The following is a 25,164-nucleotide window of genomic DNA, read 5'->3' on the forward strand; positions in this document are numbered from 1 at the left end:
TTACAAAATTATAGCCTATTAAAACTTTAAAATCCAATACCTTTTCTAAGTCATGCTATTCCATAAGTGCAGAGGTAACCCATGAACTTCAAGCCAAGTTGCCCTCCGCTCAGGAAGGAAATCAACTAACCTACATCATCTGATTGAAAGCACAAGTTAATTGGATTACCAATAATCAATATCAATAACTTACATAAAAGAATAGAGATTAAATATAAGATGAAATCAACCAAGCCAAGCTGGCAATGTCTATTCATTTACCTCATTTCAATCCTACAATAGTCAAGATTTGACTAAACTTTGCAACCTATACAAGTCTTTTTGGGATTTTGACAAAATATAAATAAAAGCCCCAAGAAGATACTTAAAACATTCACTCATCCATGGCAACTGATTGAAAGAATTGGGGTTGTCATCTAGGTCATAATCAAATACAAGGTCAATACCGAATTCTAGCACAGATAAATCTGAAAGAACCCGAAGAGTAATACGATCACCGCTTCTAGTTCACCACCCCTAAAGTCCCAACAAGTAAACCAGTATAAGGTATTCTTGGTTCCAAGAATTCCTGTGAAATGTTTGGAGTAGGTCCACTTTGTACCTTTGGTCTCGTTCACAATTTCAAGGAATGGTAAAAATTCATTTGTATTATCATTCTTGGCAGAAAAAATGATAATCGAATTTAAGAAGCAACTAATCTTTCGACTAAAGTTTGGGGGCACTGATAATGAAACCTCAGTCTTGCCAGCTTGATTGCCAAAGTAGTGGCCATAGTAATCAAATGGCATTGGATCAAATGTTGTAATTATGCCATAATCGTATAGTACCTGTAGCATTGGATTAAGGAATTAGTTATTAAAAATATATAGTATATAAATAAATTTTGAAACTTGGAACTCGTAAGGAACCTTTGGGGAAGAAACCACTTTTGATTCTTCTATATAACTGCAAAGTTGCACTTTAACATTTCCATAAGATTCCAAACTGAGTAAGTTTTTAGTTAGGTCCATCTTGATATTTCTTGGGGCAACCTCATCTCCTAAAATGTGTACAATAATGTGTTATTTATCAATTTTAATGATCATCAACATAATATGCCTATTATAATACCAAAGTATTGGTTTTGACATGAAAAAAAACGTTGATTAAAGTTTTTATCAGACACCCATATAATACGGGTTCAAACTGTGTATGAAAAAATATCAAACAACTAATTTTATGCATTATGACTAAAATATGTTATAAGACTTGTTAGAAATAACCAATTATACACTTTTTGAAAAAAATCAATTATATCTGTATCTTTTATTTTATATAAAATATCAACTTTAAAAATACCACTTTTAACTTCATCCATTATTTTAGTTTCCACTTAGGTGATAGATTAATCATCTATCAAACAATTATTTATTTTGATTAGACCTCAATTGCAACATAATTTTATAATTATTATTTTATTATTAAGCTAAATTTTTCTCAGAATCTATTAAATGATCAGATTTCTTAAGTAATATTTTTATTGTATTGGAAAGTCTTTTAGAGAAACATATATCAATTTTTGAATTTTTTATTGACATCTAAAAGGAAACATATGTTCAAACAATCTAAAGGGGCATTAAAATAAATATAATAGGATGTATTAACTAAAATACAATCTTACCATTGAAAACACAATTAGATATTCATATAATTCATTGTTTCAATAAGGATTTATCTTTTTAGCCATGTGTTTTACTCATTAATGTTAATAGTGCATTGGGTAATATGCCATAAACATAATTATTTGAAATCTACTCATACCTGGAGATAAATATGAAAAACCATATTCATATCTAATGTTGTGTTCGGATTCATAAGTAACGCCAAATTTTCTTATGCGGAGATGAATAGGCACTATCATGCAACTCACAAGGTCACCACCTTCAAACTGACAATCCGTTACTGGCCAATGGATCAACCACAACATTGTGTTATCGTTAGTCTTAGGAATTCCAATGAAACTGGAGCAATATCTCCCCGTGGTCCTTTTGGTCTCATTGAAAATGTAGACACTTGGTGGAAGGTCCAATATTTGATCACTATCTAAAGAAAAAACAATGCATAAGCTGAACCAACGAATCTTTTCATCTGGATGAGATGGTGTTGGCAAAAGAAAAGAGATTCGATGCTCGTTAGTGCGATGCTTATACCCAATCGGAACTTCACTTCCTAAAATTAATGTGCTTGTTATACCACATTCCTGCAAGACCTGATAGAAAAGAAAACTGTTAGATGATTACGAATGTGTTGATTAAGTAATATAAGACAAAAAGAAAAAGATTTAAAATTTAAGTTGGAGAACTATTGGACCTGTGGGGTAGCAAGCATTATGTTGTCCGTTAGGCAATTATAAAGTTGCACTCGATTTTTGTTGACGGAATTCACGTTGAATAATCTTCTAATCTCTTCCGCATCAAAGTTTTCAATTGGCTCCAACTTGAATATATCTTGAACCTCGGTCAATTTTTCACATCCAAAAATAACACATCGTTTGGAAGAAAAGAAGCATGGAAGAATTGACCTAAAGCTTTTTACTGCAGATACTGTCGAGAACCCAGAAACATTGGGCAAGAATGGAAGCTTTGGAATCATCTGGAGTTCAGTGCAAGAAGTCAGTACAAGTTCATCAAGTTTTGTAAGTTCTTTTAAGCTTTCGGCTAAGTAATGAATTGGGTTTCTACTTAAATTTAAGGATTTCAAGGAGGCCAAGTTACAAAGATCATTGGGAATGACATCATCAGATAGTTTGCAACTTTCAAGGCTTAACTTTACCAAAGAGCCCGGTAGAGATGCCCAAGAGAAACCCAATCCTTTGCTTCTTTTCAGTAAGAGCCACTGCAACCCCAATCTTGATTGATATATGGCAGTTTCATCTAAATTAAGCACCTTCAATGATTCCATATTATGCAACTCCCTAGGAACATCATCAAGTCTTGAACAACCAGATAAGATAAGCTCTTCAAGTGATATTAATGAACCAATTGTCCTTGGAAGTTTCCTAAGACTTGTGCAATCTTTAAGGTTCAAGAAAGTAAGCATCTTTAGCTCACCAATGGATTGATCAACTTCCACCAAATTTATGCAATCTTTGAGCATCAACTTCTCAAGGCTAGGGAGTCCTGAAAAGCTTGGGGTTTTAAGAAGGCTATGTGAATGGTTGAGATTAAGGATCTTTAAATTTGGGAGGCACTGCACAAAAAGAAAACCCTTCATTTATATTTTATTGTTTCACACACACACAAAAAGAAGGAAAATTAGTATATATCATACCTCTGTATCCTTCCAAACTTGTTTAAGTTTACTGTTGCGCATGTCGAGAACAACTAGTTCATTGATATCAAAATCCACCGGAAAAGATTGCATCCAAAACCCATGCCAACGTAACCATCTTAATCTTTTGGGAAAGTCTTTGAAGTCTCCTTTAAGTCTTACATAATCCAGTTGAAGCAGTTTAAGTCTCTTCATCTTTGCAAATGCTTGAGTTTCCATATCAACATCATTTGCCATCAGAAACTGACTTTTGGAATGCTTTGGAAAATGTAGAGTTGTATTTGTCCTTTTAGCCTTGTCTTCTAGCAATCCTTTTAGGTTAATTGTGAGGCACTTAACTGTTCTGGAACCCTGCATCAGAAAAACTTTTTTAAAAAATAAAAAGAAATTTGATAATAATAATAAAAAAGGTAGTTTACATGCACACAAGAAAAAAGTTGAGTAAAATGATGTTTCTTACAATTTTTTCTCTTATTACATCAAACGAGTTCTTATGCCACAATCTGCTTCGTTTCCCAATATCAGAAGATTCTTGACGAATAATTTCTTGTCCCATATCTCTAATCATTTGGTGCATCATTAGCTTGTTTCTTTCATTAATGATTAAGAGAGACCTGCCCACTAGATTTTCAATTCCAATTGTTGTATAGTAATCACAACCATCTAGAATTGTAGTCGTGTAATCTCTATCCTTCCCAATGAATAAACAAACTATGTCAAGGAATAAATTTTTGTCATGATCGTCTTCCAAAGAATCATAGCTTATTCTTAGAATCTTTTGAATTTTGCTGTCAGGGATTTCTTCCAATTTCTCCAATGCACTTTTCCAAGAACTCACACTTTTGGTAGATAATGAAGAGCCCAAAACTTGAAGAGCTAACGGAAGCCCACCACAGTGTTTCACTAAACTTCTTTCATATGCCACTGAACTTTCAGGCACAGAGTTATGACCAAAAGCATACCAATTAAAAAGTTGTAGCGATTCACTTGAAGCTAATTCTTTTACTTCAAATAGTTTGCTTAAGCCTCCACAGCTAGTTGATGCTTCCGAATCAAACATTTGGCTTATAAAATGTGCATTCAATAGGCATCGGTTTCTACTAGTTATAACGATTTTACTTCCCGGATGAAAAGGAATTTGAGTTCCCATTAATTTTCTTATTTTTTCCAATTCATCAACATCATCAAGAACGAGAAGAACTCTTCTACAACATACAACTTCTTTGATCTTGTTAATTCCATTATCTATATTGTATATTTTATGTGATTTTCCTTTAAGAATATCTGAAATAAGTTGCCTTTGCAAACGGACTAAACCATTGCAATCTTGACTTGTTTCTCTAACATCAGCAAGGAAACTATAACCTTCAAACCTCAGGATGTTTTGATTGTAAACAACTTTGGCAATGGTTGTCTTCCCAATGCCTCCAATGCCACAAATAGTTGCAATGCCAACTTTATTTGCCCCATCTTGTTCTAACCATTGATTAATTTGTGTCACGAGAGAATCTATTCCAACTAAATAAGGAGGGACATACAAAGAAATAAGATGAAGTTTATTTTGAACTTCTTTAACAATATCTTGGATGAATTGTGATTCATGCCTGCAAATTTAAAAAATACAACTCAATAGTAAAATCTTGGAAATTAAGTAAAAGTTACTAATGTATTTTCTCTTTTCTTGCATATATTTTGATTGTTTTATGAGATTATATGTTCAAGTAAAATAAGAAACTAATGCAACATTTCAACATATATGATAGAATTATTACATTCAAAATCAAATCAAATCAAATAAAGCAACATAAAAATTAATGAAATTCATTCAAGAAACAACCTATACTCAAAATTTCAACTTTCTCTTTGTGAAAGTTTAATAAATTCATGTTATTTACATGAATTTATATATTTATTTTTTATTTATTGTAATATTTTAAATATGTGTAGACCTATTACACGAATAACTTGGATATAATTATTGCAAATATACTACCGCAAAATAGAATTGTTAAGGAGACCAAACTGAATGTAAATAAAATAAGAATCATTGTGTCGTGGAAGAACCACTGCAATATTAGAGGCAAATTCGCCCTGATCGAGTGTAATCGTATAGTGGATGTTACCCCCCAACACAATACTCCAATATTCGTAAACCCAATAAAGAAGATGGAACACGATTGACAATACTCCAAACAGTCCTGCTTAAAACCTAATCTTTTAGACAGAATTTCTCTCTCGTGTAATTTTGTAGAACACTAGAATTTAGAGAACATAGAGAAGTTGTTTTTCTCTTGTTGTGTTAGGTGGGAGAATGACCTCCTATTTATACTATTTTTTGATGAGCAAAATGGTAAAATAACAGATTTAGTTTCCAAAAATACCAAAGGATTTTCCTAACTGAAAATATTCTAAAAATATTTTCTGCAACAGTCAGAGGATTTTCTGCAATTCAAAATATTCTTTTGCATTACCAACAATGACATCTTAGAAAACCACAAATAGTGTCATTAAATTAAAGAGGCTATTTCTTTTTATTTTTAACTCGTCAAATCCAAGTTGTTCATGTGATAGGAGCAAACGTATTTAAAATTTGATCTATGTGTTTTAAAAACATTCCACATCAGATTCGAGCATGCTTAAGCTGATGACTTGTTTGATAGAAAGACCTTATTGATACAAAACTAATATTTTAATGACTCAATTAAAACATGTTAATGTTTGAGAAATAATTTAAAATCTGAGTTATAATTAACCCTTTAAAATGGATTAAAGTAACCATTTTAATTTCCAAACGCTACCTAACAATATTTTCTATTAATTTTCTTTCTACTCTATCTATCAAGTCTTAATGAAAAAGATTGAAGTAACCATATGGAACTTGATTATGTGTATAACGTACCTGTCGTGTAGAACCATGCCTCCTATATCCGCAACTTCTTTTAAAGCATTCCTCCATCTTTGTACCATGTTGGTTTCGGACTTGAAGTTTTGTTCATGTTGGGTAAATGCTTCTGCATAACTTCCCGTCTGGTTCTTGACTTGACTGGGATCCACATCATAGAAAACTGGCAACACACTATGTTTAGAGGATTTCTTGTGCTCCAATATCATTACAAGTTCGTTAAGACACCATGTGGATGCAGCATAATTCTTTGAGAAAACAACGATAGAAATTTTGGAGTGGTGTAGTATTGCTTTTTCAATTTCATCTTTTATGTTATTCCCTCTCTCGATTTCCTCATCATCTCTAAATGTTTGAATTCCTAAGTGCACCAAAGCTGTGTAAAGATGATCCGTGAAACTTTTACGCGTATCTTCACCTCTAAAACTCAAGAATACATGATAACTACATCGCGAGATTTCTGACACTGTCATTGAAGAAGAAAATGAAGTTGTCCTGTATTTTTATGTAATAACAAGGTTCCAGCATATATATATATATATATACATATACGGATGGAAAAGCAGATATTAGTAGCTGTCAAGTGGCAGTTCATGGTGGGTCAATCCTTCCACCGAAGAAATTCATGTCGACCATGTTCCAATCGCTTTTCATTTCGGAGTCATGCTTACGGTCCATTTGGTGCTCAACATTTTTATTAAAAATATTATTTGAATAGAGTTTTTCAACAGAGGTAAAAGTTGTACACTATAAAAAATATATATTATCAGACCTTAAACAATGATTTGTCGGCCTTAAATTAGCAATTAAAGAGGATGGGATAAGGGTAAGGTTGAGTAATTGATCCAAAATTTCATGCTGAGGGCAACTAGCACAAAATTGTTTAAATATTTTCCAATACTCATTAAGGATCTTCATATCCTTTTTGTGGTATGCCATAGATTTCTTTCCTAATTGAAGCACCAAGTGAAGAAAAAGAAAATTCAACGAATATTCTTACCATATCTATTTCAAAATTTTAATATAATTAATGAAAAACAATTTATATATATGAATCATCAAATTTGACGTGCTTAGAGAATCTCATGTGATAGCTTGATGATTAAGGTTGTTCATCACCCTAAATGTGGCCTAGATTTGAATCGCGCTACTTACATTTGTTATTCGAGCATTACTTATTATTGTAATTCAAAAAAAATTTAACGTGCTTAAATAAATATTGAATTTTGTCACATTTAATATAGAGGACATGAGAGGAGGAGAATAATTCCCAAGTACTTGGTGTGGAAAATAGTGGTACTAGAAAACGCGTTTCAATTACTTTTCATTTTGGAGTTTCCAAGACTTGAGACCATTAGCAATTAAAGAGGGGCTTCAACAAAATTCTGGCCCCAACTGTTTCACCTAACATAATAAATTCGTGGGCTAACCAATTTCAGTGCAATAAAAGCAGTGAAGAGGATGGGATAAGGTTAAGGTTTAAATTGTTGGTAATGCAAAGTGGAATCCTCGTTACAGCCTTCAAATTTTTTGGTTCACAATATTTTAGGAAGAACTCGATTCAAATAATATTTTTCGTAATTATTTTTCTCAATAATATTATCTTTAAAATTTAGATCTATATTTTTCTTAAAAGTATAATATGTTTTACCATTATATTTAACACTTACTAATTATTCAAATAATAATATTAACAAAAAGGTTGAGCACCAAATGGTTGATAAGTACTAACAAGCTCATGGTCTAAAGTCTAGATCGAGTAGCACTATTATCCAAAACATAGTGAAACAAATTAATTCTGTCTCCGACGTTTGTTATAGAGAACTCTACAACCTAGTGCTACTAATTATCAATTTTATTGTTGTGACTCCATAACTAAAATTTAGCTGACCCCTTCATTCAAGAGTGTAATTATTCGAATAGGATCATGTCTCTTTATGCTGGAACACTAATTCATTTTATTACATGAATTTGTTCATAAAAATTCTCTTAAAATATCAAACAAATATCAGTTGGGTGTTCTGATTTAAATATTTAGTTTTTAAGAGAATATATTCTTACCTCATTATGCCTTCTCGAAGATTTATGTCAAATCCAAACTGATGTGAGTTGGTAGCCATATATTTTTATTTTTAAGGATTTTAGTCCCTCTATTTTTTGAGATTTCAAAACTCAAATCCAATTGTTAACACTGTTAATTTTTTTTGTTAAATTCAAGTTAATTACAACATCATTTTTGTAATTACGTGGTTACCAAATAAGTTTTTTTTTAATTTCAAAATGCCACCCTAACACATTTAACAAAAAAATTTAAAATGTTAACCATCGGAAAGTAAAGAGACTAAATTTCTGGAAATAAAAGTACGTATTCTAAACTCCAAAATTTTTAAAAGTACAATAACTTATGGCATATTTTAACCTTTTAACTTCTGGGTCGAGCTACTCATCCAATCCCCGCTCGAGATTTGGGAGGATTTAGACAAAATTATCAAGCTCAAAAATGGACTTGGACAAAAAGTTAGTCCAATTTAAAATACGAGTCGGGCTCGGGCATAAAAATTCAAGGCTGAGCCATTTACTAATTTTCTAATATATTATATTATGTTATTTTTATAAATTATATAATTTATTTCAAAAAATAAATCTATAGTAATACATATGATACTATAATGTAAACATTAAAAAATGTTAAGATGTCTATATAAAATGTTAAGAAATTTGGGAAAAAATTCAATTCAATCAGGCTCAAAACAATTTGTGGGTCAATTAATTTAACATCTCTATTCAAATCGACAATGGCGAAACCTAATAGAGGCCCAGGGGGCCATGGCACCCCCAAGGATTAAAATTTTTGCAATTTAGCTCTTTGTAGATATACTATGGCCCTCCCAAACATATAAGTAGCCCCCAAGGTTTAAGATTTTTGCAATTTTCCAAAAATATTGTTTCTTTTGGATCTATTATCATGTTGGAATAGTGCTTCTTTTGAGTCAATTCTTTACATGTTTAAATCGATTGTCAAGTTGGAACACTACGTCTTTTGAATAAATTGTGTATATGATTAAATTGATTGTTATGTTGGAATACTGCTTCTTTTTAATTGATTGTGTATATGATTAAATCGATTATTATGTTGGAATATTACTTCTTTTGAATCGATTATTTATATGTTTAAATCGATTGTTACATAACACATCTAATTAATTTGTTCTTTGCTTCTTTGATTGTTGCGTAGCATTTCCTTTTATTCTTTATTTCTTTAATTGTTGGTTGTTTTAAATCGCTTCTTTTCCTAAAATGATAAGGGACCAAATGAATATCAGCAAAGAATTTATGTTGGAGTTTGAATCGATTCTTCGCTTATTTCAATTGATTGTTTGTTGTTTTGAATTAATTCATTATTGTTTAAATTGATTCAAACTCTTACATAAATTCACTGTTGATATTCATTTGGTCCCTTATCAATATTGACTTACACAGGTGTATGTAAGTTCTTTTTCCCTCAAACCTCCTGTTGTACGTGTGAAGCAAGAAAAGGTATATTTACGGTTGTTCTTACTCTAGAAGAGAAATGATTCCTCATACTTTATACAGTGTATTTACATATTTGCCCTCAACCGAATATTGAGGGAATCTCCCTTCACGTTTGACACGTTCGATAGAAAGTTTAAGGGAAAACAACTAATTTACACCGGTGTATATAAGTATTGATAACTCATTGATACCAAATGTTTAGATCAAATCGAGAAATCATTATATATTATTTTCCTATACTATGTGTTATGTTTATTAATAAAACATGTTTTTAATTTAAATGATATACTAAAAACTGCTCATCCACACAATCATTGATATGTTGATTTAGGATCCAAACTTGAATCATATATTCTTACGTAGTGAAACTAAAAAGGGCCTCGTCGCCATTCTCCATCTATTCCTATATATTCATCTGTTCGGAAGAAACCGAACTTAACAAAACACCATGAAAGCATAATCGATATTTTTTCACTTTTAAGAAATATAAGTTGTTAATAATATCAAACCCAATAATACAGTATATCAACAATCAAACCAAATCAACGACCATAACACAACCAAAAAAAATAAAATCAATTCATTAGGAAGGGTCTTCCACCTCATTATCTGCATGATTTTCATATGAATCCAGTTGCAAAGTAACGGTGTTTAACACTTTGAATCGGTTCATTATTGTTTGAACCGATTCAAACTCCAGCATAAATTTATTGTTTATATTCATTTGGTCCTTTATCAATACTTGCACAACATTTGTCCCTTATCAATACTTGCAAAAAAATAACTTGTGAGTACTGCTTTTTTCGAATAGATTGTTTATATGTTTAAATTGATTGTCATGTTGGAATATTGCTTCTTTTGAATCGATTGTTTATATGTTTAAATCGATTGTTATGTTGGAATACTGTTGCTTTTGAATCAACTGATTATATGTTCAAATTGATTGTTATGTTGGAATACTGCTTCTTTTGAATCGATTGTTTATATGCTTAGATCAATTGTTACGTAGCACGTCTAATTTTAGCTTGGCCCCCAAGATTAACATCCTGGCTCCGCCACTACGGATCGATATATTAGTCAATTCTTGATTCAATTGATCGACTAATCCTATTTAATCCGATTTAAATAACTATCTCACATATATACATATTTCTAAAATAATATGTTAGTATAAAAATATTTAATCAATTTGAGTTATGAAATTGTGGTCTAACAATAGTTTTGGGTGTCTTATAAACTCAAAATTTTCAAATTATGCTGGTGTCCATTTGTGCTTTATGGTACAAGTTCTTTTTGGAGTTATACCATATATTATATAATTTAAAATATTCTTAAAAATAGATTGAAGTAAATTAAGCCTAAAACTTAAATGTTTAAGTCAAAGCTTAATTGATAGTTTAAATGAGATTATTCTTTTTTTAACTCATTTTTTAATTTTATCAGACCGCCTCTAAAAAATAAATAAAAGATTGTTGTTAGTCTTTTCCTATATATGAGCAACAATCTTTGGGCAGAGTATAAAAAATAGTTTTTGTATTTTTTTTTTACGAAATTAAGGTATCTGATTTTGCAGTAGACCTGTCCCGGGCTCGGAAAAAATTTTCGGCCCGGCCCGACCAAAAATATGGGCCTAAAATTTTGCCCAGGCCAGGCCTAGGAAAAATATCATAAGCCCGAGCCCGGCCCGGCCCATTTTTTAATAAACATTAAAAAATTGTTTTAAAAATAAAAAAATAAAAATAAAAATATTTTAAAAGTATTTTAAAATTAAAAAATAAAAATAAAAAAATATATATTTATTATATTCGAGCCGGGCCCGGGCCAAAAAAGTGATGCCCGAGGCCCGGCCCCTTTTTTAAACGGGCCTCGTTTTTTTGCCCAAGCCCATATTTCGGGCCTATATTTTTACCCGAACCCTCCCATAAGCCCAACGGCCTGCCCGGCCCATGGACAGGTCTATTTTGCAGTGGTAACTAATCTTTTCATCGCGACTACTATTCAAAAGATAATATGTAAAAAATAAAATTCAATAAAATGGTAATACATAATTTACTTGTAATTACGGTACGTTTAGTTCGTTAGAATGAAATAAAATTATAATAGAATAACATTTTTTAGGAATGAAATAGAATTGTAATTGAATGGAATAAATATGATAATTTGGTTGGGTAGAATATTTTTGTATCTTGATTTAAAAAATGATAGTAAAAATCATCTAAAAAAGATGAAATTCAAAGTACAACACCAAGTCTTCATCAAGCAGTGTACATGTCCAAATTACTATATTGATTAATAATAATATTAATATTGATTGAACTCCTTTTTTAAATGGCTTATGAGTAAAACTTTTTTATTAGTTTGAAGAGTTGTGAGTTTAATACCCTCTGAATTAATTCTTTAATCAATTTTCAATTCAACCAATTTATCAGTCGATCTAATTCGGTTCAGACAACCCTAATTATATGAATTTCAAGCTGTTGAAGTTACAACTGATATTAAAATAAATCGGAACCTTCTCGGTCTCACCAAACTTACTCTAAACCAAGAGCATAAAAAATAAAATAAAAAAATCCTCCTCTAAACCATGCAGTGTCAGCAATCATAAGATCTGTTAGTGAACCATTGAGTAGAAACTATAGATGACAACAAGTGGGAACCCTCACCTTGTCAGAGATCATGAGAAGTATTGAACTCTTATAATTAGAATAATCAAGTTCCACTGAAAATAACGATATAAAAACGCATACCATGAACATACAGTTCATAATATTCTTTGAAGTTTTAGACTCTTGACAATAACCAGAAAAGTCAAACACAAACACAGTACGTATCTTCAGTTCATAAACATCCCAATAAACCATTGGGATTCAAACACAAAACCATCACACAAACACATATTGTCTGTATCTTCAGTTCATAAACATCCCAATAAACCATTGACATTCAAACACAACCATCACACAAATGCATACTGACAATATCTTCAGTTCATAAACATCCCAATAAACCATTGAGACTGTATTTCAAAGAAGCAAATTACTCAACCCGTGGCTTTTTCTGCAACCTGGCTAGCTTCAGTTGGTTTTCTTTTAACTCAGCTTCGTCCTGATCCAGCTTCAGTTTCTTCTCTTTTAAGTCAGCTTCGTCCTGATCCAGCTTCAGTTTCTTCTCTTTTAAGTCAGCTTCATCCTTCTCCAGCTTCAGTTTGTCTTTTCTAACATTAGCTTTCCTCTTCTCAAATCTCTTCTCCTCTGCTTGATACTCCATTTCACGAGCCTGCATCAACTTATTCATGATGTCTTGCACCATTGCCTCCATAGTTGTGATGACTTTTAGCTCAAGTATCTCTGGGTTACTTTCTATTTTATGGTAAACTTCAGCTAGTGAGTTCATAATGATCCTTTGAACATCTCCATGACTACATAAAAAAAAATTGTTATCAGTATAAGGGTGCTTTTGAAATGTCGGTGAGCACTTGAGTTCATAAATATTGTATACCCCTGGACAGTTGACAGCTTCATATCGTCTTGATTTGCTCTGACATCACCGCTGCCTTCAGTCAGATCATTGTATATCTTGTCGTCTAGAAAACAAAGTAATTAAAGTAGGAAACATAAAAGATATTAATATTTACAACTGACAAGTAAAAAGCTGAGGATTTTATAAGATCATTTATCAACTTGCAGCAATTACCTGACAGAAGAAAGTCTTCAACATCAAAAAACTGAAGTGACAGAAGAACCTGTAGAAAAAGAGAATCAGATCTGATCCAAAAATAAGCAATTTGAATTTAAAAAATATATACAGGCCAAAACTTACTGGATCAACATTAAGCCCCTTTTCTAGTGAGTCTACTTCATGATAACCCTGCAAATAAGGAGAGAAGTACACAACATAATGCGTCTTTTCCGACTCAGGACTTTTGTGTGTGTTTGACTAATATTTCTATGATTGCGGTTATCTGGATTTGATTCCAATTCATTGAAATCATCCATGTATTCCTTGAATGAACGTACAATCTAAGAACCATAAGAAAAAGGACATAAAAGGATCATAAGACATAAAAATCCGAATATTTAAACTACAAATATTTCTGTCTGCTAACTAATGTTCAGGTAGAACAATCTGAGTTCAACAATTGCTTACAAAGAAAGTAACAAACATTTCTGGCCAATATATATATGTGTAACCCAGAGAATTAATAAAAAGAAGTGATATTTTTGGTTGTATCACCTTATAGTTTGCAAAAGATGAAATAAACTGCCCGTCAAAGAAATTAAAGGGATGACAAGTTGTACTTATATGACAGTAGGAATGGCTGAGAAGGGTTAAAATTTTCATTGGTTAAGAGAGAATCTATTATTACAACAGAGGATTAAACTTGATTTTTGCATCATTTATTGAAAGGATTGAATAGAAAACTAGTCGACAATACATGATTGCCTATTCAAGTCATAATTTGCTCAACAAAAATCAAAATTCGGGTCTAAGTGAAAAAAAAGAACAGAACAGAACATGAGAGCCAAAAGACAAGTTATTCTGTGTACACCTCCAGAAGACTGTGATATGGAAATCAACGCCAATTTCAATCACCATTGGCTAGGACTGCTGATCTTAAACCTCGACAACAAGTAAACCTCTTTACTGTCGGGTTGGTAGAGGAACTTAGAATTGATATTGAGATGCAACAACCGGAAAACCTTGGAGTTGCAATGAATATGGCTCAAACATTGGAACGTAAACAAAATGTCTTTTTCTAAACTGTCATCTCCAGCTATCCTGAACTGGCTAACTTCCCAAAACACTGGCAGCAATTCAATCATTCAAACAACTAAGAGCATTGTAAAGAAAGGGGGACAAACAACAAAACCAACAGGGAACAACGGCAAAATAGGTTCTTCTGCACCATTTGTTAAGAGATTGACACAGACAGAAATGGTGGAAAGAATGGCTAAGGGGTTGTGTTATAATTGTGACGAGTCCTATTCCATGGGACACAAATGTAAAAGGTTATTTTGGATAGAAATACCAGATGTTGAAGGCAAGCAAGATGATGATGAGGTAGATGATGAGCTTGAGGACAAGCTCAACTCCAAGGAGGGGAGTAATGATATGGACGTTTTTATTACAATAGGAGTTTTAGTTTTATTTATTTATTATATTAAGTTTTACCAAGAGTTTTAGTTTTACTTATTTTCTCTATTATATTAGGTTTTTATTTCCTTCATACACTCTAAGTTAGGAATTCTATTAGGACTCTTTCCTTTGTTATTAACAGTCTATAAAAGGTTGTCAATTGAAATAAAGAGATAAGCAATTATTCTATAAAAAATAAACCTTATTCTGAGAGGGGTTCAATCAAGGACGAATCTGCCTTTTGAGTAAGCATAGGTCGAGGCAAGAATTCTTTCTCATCTAGACTTATGATTAGATCCTACGCTAAGGCGCATATCAGACTGTTTCTAAATAAACTTCCCACATCAACTCTAAAAATTTAATAATGCAAGAACAAATTACCAAGAAAGAAAAGTCATGCCGCTACTACTAAGTTACAGAGTCATGTTTTCTACAATAATTTTCATGATAAAAGTAAAATCTAAAGCTCCATTGATTAAAATACTAATGACAAATTGGGTGCTTCTACTCAAAATGTTTACCTGTAGATTGATGTGAATCTTAGCACCACTGGTACAATCAGGGGTTAGAGGAAAATGGAATATTAAGTGTTCATCTTCCATTTGCACAAGATCTTGAATACTAACAGGATTTGTAAGCTTTTGGTTCTTAAAATCTTGTAGCATTACTAAAAAGAAGCCAAAACTTTGTTTACTATTTTTGCCACTATGCTAAAGACCTTAGCCTCTGAGATTAATTCCTCTGTTTGGTCCACAATAGCCTCTCCCTGCAATGCTTTTACTGAAATATAAAGAAAGCAGATAACAAATTTTAATTTAAATGATTAAATCAAATCAAGATTAATATATTTATATATGTAAAAAGAGTTATTAAAACATGCCTAGGATGTCTATCTCTGGCATTCCTTTAGCAGTCTCCAGAACATCAACAACAAATGGCATTAATCAACATAAAAATCGTACCTACGAGTGAGATTAAGTGAGGAAGGTCCTTGCAAATCTCATCAGCACACTCTATGTTCCGGACTGGATTTGTTGACTGATTCAAAAATGAATCAAGCTCTTGAAATGCATTTTCGATGCTAAGACTGGAACTGGCATTATCGACAATCCTGGGCTGCATCAAATTTCTCAATCGTTGCAGTAAGAGTTGAGGGTCATGAAGCCGATTCATCCCTTCCACTACTATCTCTTTCTTTTCTTCCCATTTCCTCTACATTCAAAAAAGTTACTAAAAGCAATTAGAAACATAAATGAACTTGCACCCTCAGTTTTTTAGCTCAATATTCTTTTGAGTAAAAACAAAACCACAATAATCTGATACTTGTAGTAAAAAGTTGGACACACTTCTGCTATTTGGAAAAAAAGAGTCAGAAATTGCAGGATTGACATGTTACGTTGTAGTGGGAGTCGGATTGACATGGATTAGTTTGCTCTTTTTCTTTTTTTTTTTTTCAAAATACAAATTATAAAAAGAGAGGAAAAGTCTCACAGCAGCTCGATATCTGTCATCACCATCCAATAGCATACGCATCAATTCTCCCACCAGCTCGTTACAGTCCTGCATATATATGGAGAGTAACTATTATTAAACAAACCCTAAACGATAAAGAATTGCAAGAAAGGAAAGAAAATGAATAGGTACCTTGATTCTTTTACGGCTGAGCTTATCTTTATCTGATTCCAATTCAATGAAATTCCCCATATATTCCTTGAACGAAGTACAATCTGAGAATCAAGCAAAATGATATAAAAAGATCTTAGAATATTCTGTAAGTTCAAATTTTGCTTTAAAAGCAAAATATATTTCTAAAAAAAGCAAAGTCAAACTCAATTCTATCCAGTAGACCAGAGAAAATATAAACGAAACTGGATTATATTCCAGCAAAGAGAGAAGAGAAATGAAGCTTAATATTGCTTACGATTGCAGAGTAGAGACTTGTTATGCCGTCGCAGAAATCTTTTATCACTTTTTTCTCAAAACTTTTATTTCTGATGCATTCGCACGATCGTGCGAATTTCGCTTTTCTGAACTATTCGAAAAAATATTAAAAAGAAATTGATTCAATCCCAAATTTTGAAAAAGTAGTCTATTTTCCATATGTGTGTTCACAATAATCTGCATTTACTGTTGAAGTTATCAATAATTCTCGTTTATCCTGTTTGAGAAAATTTAAGTTGATACGTTTGCAGGGGTATTGCCAAGGGTGCGTTAGCAAATGTCAGCTAAAAAATTAAATTACTCAACTTTCAATAAAAAAAAATTCCTCTAAACTATAAAAAGTTATATTTTAATCACTAATATTTTTTAGTGAAAAATAATAAATAGAAATACAATGTATCAACTATTGAGCCTCTAAAGGTTTTGTCTTGTTGGATAGCTCTAACCACTAAATCAGAAGGTACTTCAAATATCTGAAGGGGTCTGCCAAGAGAAATTAATCTTTGTCAATTGATTTGCAATTAAATTACACTCTCTAGGAACATACTTAATTTTCCATTGACCTACAAAATGCAAAATAGGTTTAACTCTTCTAAACAAGGTAATACTAGAGTCCATTGACTCCTCCATGGACAAGGCACTAACCACCTCAAGGTTATCTGTCTAAATCCTGACTTTCTTGTAGTCCTTATTTAATAAAATGAGAATTTCATCAAGAATACTCCAAAGTTCTGCCTCCAAAGGCGAACATCTGCCTAAATAATGATTAAAGCCCAAAATCCAATTGTCAACCTAATCACGAACCACCCCACCCATGGATGCATTTCCGGAAGCTCTAGCCATTGCTCCATCAGAAAATAAATAGATCCAATTGCCTTTATAATGGGAATGAATTTTCGAATTTGGTGAACTAGGCTTGGCCTCATTTAGAAAAGGTTCAAATTGTTAGGCCCAATTGAGAGAGACTTTTACAATTTCATAAGTCGTCTAGTTAATGTTTTGGAAGATGAAAAGATTCATGTTCTTCCAAATTCTCCAAGTAATTAATCCAAATAAGCTTGACCAAGTAATTTCCTTATCCTGCATCTTAAAATGGCAACAAAGGTTAGTGGAAAACCAATTTTGAAGGAATCAGAAAAAAAACCTAATTTGTATCTTAGGAAGGACTACAAGCTTCCATGCTTCCTTAGCCATCAAATAGTCTCGGAGTACATGCATAATGTCCTTAGTATCATGATCACATAAAGAGCACGCAGTGTTCTGCCCAATTCCTCTCTTAACGCGCTTTGAATTAGTAAGAAGCCTCTGTTTGACCACAAACCAAAGAAAAAGACGAACTCTCTGTGGGCTTTGATATTTCCAAATAGACTTTCAACTATCATCTTTAGGACTCCAAGAATCTTCTTTTAAAGCCCAATAAGCATTATGAACAGAAAAAGACCCTCAATCAGATTGAGCCCAAATGATCCCATCCTCTCCACCAATAGAGTGAGAATGGGGGATACTTACTATACGCTTTATCACGTCATCAGGTAGCCAAATACGAAGCAAATCAACTTTCCAAGAACCATCAAGAAGAACCCAATCCCTCAAAGTGCTCTCCAAACCGAGGCTTGCATGAGCTGGGACATAAGAAAAAAGAGGACCAACTTCCAGTATCCAAGAATCTTTCCAACAACAAATTATAGAGCCATCACCTACAGACTACATAAGATCCTCACAAAAAAGGGTCACACCTTAGAAAGGGAACGGCAAAGATGAGAGCATTGATTTTTGTGGATAGAATTTGGAAGCTGATTCTTCCACCCATATTTCGAATAAAGGACACAAACTCATAAAGCACCCTTTGTAGAGACTAGATTGAACCCAATCTTCATAAGGAAGGAATTATTTTGGTCTTGAAGGTGCTGAAACCCAAGGCCCCTCAAGACCTAAGCTAACAAATGGACTCCCAATCTACTTTTGGATGCCCAGCAGAACCCCTCAAGACCTAAGCTAACAAATGGACTCCCAATCTACTTTTGGATGCCCAGCAGAACCACCCCAAATGAACTGCCTTGCTATCTTCTCTCCTTTCGGGATTAACAAGGACTGCATAAAGTAGTTTGAACTATTAAAAGAAATGAACATTAGCACTATACTCTTATTATGTTTTATACTTATTTTAATCAAAAGATAAAAAATATCTATATTTCAATTAACTAACCAAATTAACCAAAATATTTCAATACAATTAATGTATTTAAAAAAACTTCAATTTAGTTTGCCGAAACCACCTTTTTAGATTTAAAAAATGGGGATCGACTTTAAAAAAAGGAAAATGGGAGTCGCCACCGATCTTATATTGAGGTGTGATCGGTTCACCATTAAAAATGATTTTGGTCTGCGAAATTTGAGAAAACAAGTTCGAGAGTCGGTTATGTACGAGGAAGGGTTAGCACCCTCGTAACACCCCAAAATTAGTACCAAATTGATTGTTTAATGTCTTAGTGTTGAAACTTTGAAAAGATTTTAAAATACGATCTTTGGGTGAGAAAACTTGAATGAACTAAATTGAACGATAAGACTCACTTATTTCGAAAAAATAAATTGTCACACTCAATGAGTTAGGGTGCTACAATTCAATCTTTAAAATTAAATTTGTCCCTTTTTTTTAAAGAAAATCATGAACTTTAAGAAGGTTATTTGATTATTTAAGTCAATCGAGAAATCAGAGTCCAGTAAGTTAGGGTTCAATTTCTCGAAATTCTTAAACATCAAATATTGCCTTTATTTTAAAATCGAGATAACAAAATGTCATATCCAGTAAGTTAGGATCCAACATTTTGAAATCTTAAAAACTTTATTTTTAACAAAATTGTATGGTTTTAACAAAATGAACACTTGATGATCTAAGTTTATCGAGAAAAATTGAAGCTCAGTAAGTTAGGGCACGATTCTCTCGAGAACTTATGAACACTAAGCGTTTTTAGTAGTTTTGCAATAAAACTATTATAATGTTTAAATAAAAATGCAATTCTTACAAACAATATAATTGAATAATCATATATAAAGCAAACGATAAATAGAAAACTAAATTTACAACATGGAGCAATCAAACATATAATGTATCAACATTAATAATCAAATGAACAAATGATCCACCCTAAAGATATTTTGATTATAAACAAAATGATGATAATTGATGTGAAAACCTAAAATAATTTAATCTCAAGTAAACTAATTAAAATAATCGAATGAATAAATTTTAAAACATGGAGTATAAAATTTTATAAGTTACGAATCATAATATATTTTGTACACACATATACACCTAAAATAATTTCATATAATTTATTATATATAATAAATACTATTATTGTGAAAACAAAATGTGGAATTCTAAAATATAATATCGAGAAATATAAAGTAACATATCAAATCTTCAAAATATATTAAGTGTGATAAAATAAATAATAACGTATCAATTTGGAAAAACAAAAGTATATAGAAATTTTTTTACAAAGGTTAGTAAATTTGGAACATATTGATAATAATTTTAAAAGAATAGTATATCACATCTTAGAAATTATACTAATAATAAGTTTAAAAATAATATTAAGTTTAAATATTAAAATAATGTAGAAAATAACTATGTCAAAATAATAATTAAATATATCTAACAACAAATATGTAAAAGTTAAATTTCAACTAGAATAGAAAAACGAACTAAATTATTAATCGATTCAAATTTAAGGGACCAAAACGGCAATTAAATGCAAAAATAAATAATCAAAACCAAACACAAAAAACGGCACCGTTTAAATATGGATCAAAATGGAATCGAAACCAAATGTGTGGTACAAATTGAAAAAAATAAACAAAATCAAATTGAAACAACACAAAAAAAGGGACTTGTCGTGCAAATAGACCGAAAAACCCAAGTGCGCGGATCCTGCCCTCGGGTCCCTTTCATGCGCCGCTCGGCGGTTCATCGCCCCCTTCGGAGACTCTCCGAACCTTACCCCCAAACTCCGATGAAGACGGAGAAAGAGCAAAAGATCCAGTCACGAGGTACGCCTTTTCTTTTCGTTTTATATTTCCCTCTTTAATAAACGTTTCATGAACGCAAAGATCAAAAAAGAAGAAGTAAATAACAAATAGCAAAAAATGAAAAAGAAAAACCAGAAACCCAAAAAATCACCTTTTGTTTTTCAATTTTTGTATTCTCGATTGTATATTGAATGCGTGTGTGAGGGTTTTTTTTTCGTATCCCCCTTTACAAAGGCCTTTTTGCTCTTTTTTATAGGCCGAAAATCTAAAACAAAAATAAATAAAAAAGAATACAATTTTCTTTTTCTTTGCTGCTTTTTTTCGTTTGCATTTGCTGCAGGTACGGCCGTACAGTGTCAGGGACGTGGCCAGCCTGGAGAAGGCGCGCGTGAACCTGGCGCAGAGGCGCAGCACGCGCAGGGGTCTGACTCAGCTGCATTGTTCATCTTTCGTTTGTTGCAGAAATGGCCGTACGATGACATGGCAAGGCGCAGCGCGTGGAGGCGTAGGGAGAAGGAGGCGCACGAGACCCTTACTGAATATTAATCGAATATTCGGTTCAAATATTAATCGAACCAACCATTTGAACAATACAATCGAGACCCTTACTGAATGCTTTTAACTGGACCGATTAAATTATCCAACGAATTCTACAATAATAAATTTAGAATTGAATTGGAGTTTGTTCGTATATGAAATACACACAAAGTCCATGTAAACCATTCTTGGCAAAGCCAATCCTTGAATATCCTCTTGTAGCACTTGAGCAGGTCCTGCTGGCGGCACACTAAAAATTTGCATGCCAACATTCTGGTTTGAAGAAAGACAAAGCATCAGCTAGCCGATTCGCTTCCCTATGCACATTCTGAATTGAAGTCAGCAAAGCCAAACCATTCTTCCAAGTTGTAAAAACTCTTGATTCAAACACAAAAACATCCCACTAAACCATTAAAAGATTCTATTCCAACGTCAAATAGATTTCGACTTACTTGACCGCAATAACAAGTAGCAATTAGTCAAGCCGTGGTTTCTTGGCCAGCTTCAGTCTGCCTTCTCTTTTTCTTAGAGAAGCACAAGCAATTACTGAGATTTATAAATATAGACACGAACCATAAATGAAAATTAGGGGTTGGAGTATTAACAGTTCATTCACTATTTGCACAATGTCCTTGAAAAGGATTTGCCAAGTTCAAAATGTCGTAGATCTTAACATAAGTCGTTGCTTGTTTCTTCTTGCCTTCTTGTGGTCACAAAAGACATTTTCCTGGATATGCAAAGTAGACAATTAATAATGATTTATCTGAAGAAAAGAAATGAGAGAAAGGAGACAAAAGACGAGATGATTGGTACCTGTCTGCATAAATTACGGCTAATACACTGATGTAAATCATAAATGAAGCACTTTACCGTCCATCAGTCTGGCTTCTAAGTTAATAATTTTGATCTAAATCCAATATCTACTATTGCCATAGATATCGCACTTAATACTATCGGTATAGTCTTCAGAACTGGATTCTTCGAGGGAAAAAGAAAACTTGATTCGCTTTGCTAAGAAAGCTTATTTGGTCCCTATCTGTTGAAATCAGCCAAGAAATATGGGCATGCACTTTGCAGCTTAAAAGACCATACACTCTGAGCATCAATTAGGAAAAACATTACGGTATGTTTATTGATTATAAAAAAATGTCGAAGAGAGGGAAGAAACGACTGCAAACTAAACATTACCTAGTAAAATTTAAAAGTAAATTTCAAAAGAAAAGAACTTTCCCCGAATCAGACTGTTGAATTGAGTGAGGAAGGGGTTTGTAAATCTCAGCCCAATCTCGGCTCAAACTGAATTTGTTGACTGGAAAAGCATTTTTAGATTTGTTGTTATCTGCTTCAAAAATGCATTTGTCAACAAATCCAGTCCGATCCAAGACACCGGAATACTGAACTGCATCTTGAATTAAGGGTCTTGGGGCGATTCATCGCTTCAAGCACCATCCACTATCAACATCCTTCCCCTATATAATATAAGCTTTGCAAAATAAAATACTGAAACAATTTAAAACAGATTATAAAAGAGATTGTGGATCTTGGTTCATCGCTTCTTATACTATCTACTATCTACATCTCTGCAAAAATATATTAAAACAAAATATAAAAGACAGTGGTTGGTTCATTGCTTCTTTTACCATCTACTATCTATTTCCTAAAAGTTACTAAAAAGAATTAGTAACAGAAACATCAGCAGATAAGGAAAAACAACTACAAAATTTGCATCTGTAACAGGAAACACCAAAATGGTGAGAATGAGACTCAAGACTAGAGTGATTTTGCTTACGGACGGGCAAAAACGGTAAAGAACAAAAATGACCTAAAGTGAAAAGAACTCCCCACACAACTAAATAGCATTTATGTTCTCCAATAACAAAATTTACCCTTATATAAGGCAAATGGCCGAATGGCCTCAGGGTTTCAAATAGGGTAGGCATAGTGGTTTCACAGCCGCTAATTCAAAATAGCAGCAGCATCCGCTACCGCTAAAGATCTCAATAGCTGCGTCAACATATTTTCAGATGTTCTTCGAAACTAAGTAAATAGAGAAAGAGTACAAGATAAGGCGGAATCCAAAGTAGAAAATAAATTGTAGAGGAGTAACGTAGAGGCTGAGATAAGGTTATTGACACTGTAAGTAGAGATATTTTAGGGTTTCGAAATTTACCTTGCAAAAGAGGATTTGGATCTGAGTAATGGTGAGATCCTTGCTTGCCGGCCTACGCTGAGAGATGAGGGTAGGAAGGAGTTTCCTTTTAAAGAAAATTTTACTATTTTAGCCCCACAAAAATTTTTTTTGGAAAAATAAAAGTTGATTAATAATTTTAGCAAAAATTAAATTAATTAATTTCATAATAATTGAAAGAAATGGAATTAAATCAACCCTGAAATTAAATACATGCAAATAATAAACTAAATAATAAAATAGATTTAATTAAAAATAGGGACTAAAATGAATAAAAAAAACTAATAAAGCTTTACCGTGAAAAAATTCACTAATAAAGGACTGACCTAAATCAAATTTACAATTTAATTTTGAACCGGCAACAAAAAGTATATGCTAAACAGCGCAACAAAGGTACAAAGCAAAGGATAAAACCCTAAACTACAATAAAAATAAATGGGCCTATAATTATTGGGCTCTACTTGGGTTTTAATTTTTGTTCCCTCTTACTTTTGTTTTGTTGTCATTCTCCCTTTTTTTTTATGATAATTTATGTATAATTTCGGTATGATGGTTAATGTGTTCATCACCCCAAGTGTGATTTAGGTTTAAGTTGCATTAGTCGCATTACTGTTAGGACTTAATTTCAGTTTTATTAACACAGTTACATTTTAATTTAATATTCAAGTTTCATTTAATCCTTTCTCTTAATTCCAAATCTTGGTTCTTACCTTTTTTTTATCAACACGGTTCAAATAATTATAATTAAAATAAATCCAATTTAAAATACAATCGAATTTAAAATCAAAGTATATTCGAACTTAGACTGAATAAATCTAAACACCACTCATGATTTTAGTTCAGAATAAATCTAAAAAGAACCTAAACTAGAATTAATGGGCAGAACCTAAACAGCATTTTGCAATATGGTCCTTATATTCCATTAAAATGTAATACTGCGACATGATAATATTGTATCACATTATCACTTGGGCTTATTTAATTTTTAAAATTTTCAAGTGATGAATTGACATAATCTCTTATTATCACATCATCACACATTAACAGAATTTAAGTTCATGGACCAAATTAGAAAGAATTCAATGATGACTAAGATGAGACATGAGTGCTTGATATAATTTTTCTTTCATAGGGCTCAAGCTTGAAGGACAAAACATGGGTACTTAACATTATCGATTCGTAACATTTTAATCATTGTGTCCAACCCAACTAAGTCTAGCATGACAGAAGTTCTATTTTAATTATTTACACATAATTGTTTATTATTATATTGTGAAATATTATATTAACAGTTATAAAGTACTAAAGTAATGGATCTTTGTAGGTTAGTTAAAGTTAATTTTATTGACATGACATGTGATTGTCTGGGTATATGCTTCATTAATTACTCAAAAAGAAATCACTAGTGAAGCTTTACCAGGAAAAAATACTAATAAAGAGTTATAATCGAATATAAAAGCCCAAGGAGCTAAATTGGAAATAACCCAATTTTATTTTGAACCGGCAACAATAGTAAAAGCAAAAAGATAAAACCCTAAACTATAACAAAAACAAATGGGCCTGAAAGTATTGGGCTCTACTTGGG

General features: G+C 32.2%; 2 protein-coding genes and 2 long non-coding RNA genes across 11 annotated transcripts in view; 1 reads left to right on the forward strand and 3 right to left on the reverse strand.

Moving 5' to 3' along the window:
- LOC128039272 (uncharacterized) overlaps positions 1–639 on the forward strand; it is a 52,988-nt gene extending 52,349 nt beyond the window's left edge. The window contains exon 3 of the long non-coding RNA XR_008193788.1: positions 589–639. This is a non-coding gene — a long non-coding RNA (uncharacterized LOC128039272). The remainder of the gene's footprint in view (positions 1–588) is intronic.
- The window catches only part of LOC105789258 (disease resistance protein RPV1), a 59,129-nt gene extending 52,423 nt beyond the window's left edge, over positions 1–6,706 (reverse strand). For 2 of the 4 annotated variants that reach the window (XM_052627698.1, XM_052627697.1), the window contains exons 1-6: positions 6,209–6,706; positions 3,770–4,913; positions 3,310–3,660; positions 2,350–3,228; positions 1,801–2,248; positions 924–1,039 (exon numbers count right to left, since the gene is read on the reverse strand). In XM_052627698.1, the coding sequence (XP_052483658.1) occupies positions 924–1,039; positions 1,801–2,248; positions 2,350–3,228; positions 3,310–3,660; positions 3,770–4,913; positions 6,209–6,684 (3,414 nt within the window). In that variant the 5' untranslated portion in view covers positions 6,685–6,706. Of the gene's footprint in view, positions 1–255; positions 828–908; positions 1,040–1,800; positions 2,249–2,349; positions 3,229–3,309; positions 3,661–3,769; positions 4,914–6,208 lie in introns of those variants that run through there. The other 2 variants (XM_012616572.2, XM_052627699.1) reach the window with 2 other exon arrangements.
- A 5,739-nt stretch (positions 6,707–12,445) lies between these two features.
- LOC105789267 (uncharacterized) lies at positions 12,446–17,010 on the reverse strand. 2 transcript variants are annotated; one of them, XM_012616586.2, is made up of 9 exons: positions 16,803–17,010; positions 16,526–16,608; positions 16,373–16,441; positions 15,844–16,093; positions 15,403–15,661; positions 13,565–13,612; positions 13,439–13,487; positions 13,244–13,328; positions 12,446–13,163 (listed from the first exon to the last, which is right to left on the reverse strand). In XM_012616586.2, exons 5-9 carry the CDS (start codon positions 15,544–15,546, stop codon positions 12,782–12,784), a joined length of 708 nt encoding a protein of 235 aa, XP_012472040.2. In that variant the 5' UTR covers positions 15,547–15,661; positions 15,844–16,093; positions 16,373–16,441; positions 16,526–16,608; positions 16,803–17,010; the 3' UTR covers positions 12,446–12,781. The 2 variants fall into 2 exon arrangements, with proteins under 2 accessions (XP_012472040.2, XP_052483660.1); XM_052627700.1 differs by having other exon boundaries at positions 15,844–16,111.
- A 3,980-nt stretch (positions 17,011–20,990) lies between these two features.
- LOC105789275 (uncharacterized) lies at positions 20,991–23,932 on the reverse strand. Of its 4 annotated transcripts, XR_001132253.2 has the most exons (3): positions 23,562–23,724; positions 22,580–22,860; positions 21,460–22,486 (listed from the first exon to the last, which is right to left on the reverse strand). It is a non-coding gene; the product is annotated as an uncharacterized LOC105789275 (long non-coding RNA). The 4 variants fall into 4 exon arrangements; XR_001132251.2 differs by having other exon boundaries at positions 20,991–22,874; positions 23,562–23,932; XR_001132250.2 differs by having other exon boundaries at positions 20,991–22,971; positions 23,562–23,932.
- Positions 23,933–25,164: the final 1,232 nt, after the last annotated feature.

Source organism: Gossypium raimondii, chromosome 2, assembly GCF_025698545.1.
Source record: "Gossypium raimondii isolate GPD5lz chromosome 2, ASM2569854v1, whole genome shotgun sequence".
NCBI classification, from domain to species: domain Eukaryota; kingdom Viridiplantae; phylum Streptophyta; class Magnoliopsida; order Malvales; family Malvaceae; genus Gossypium; species Gossypium raimondii.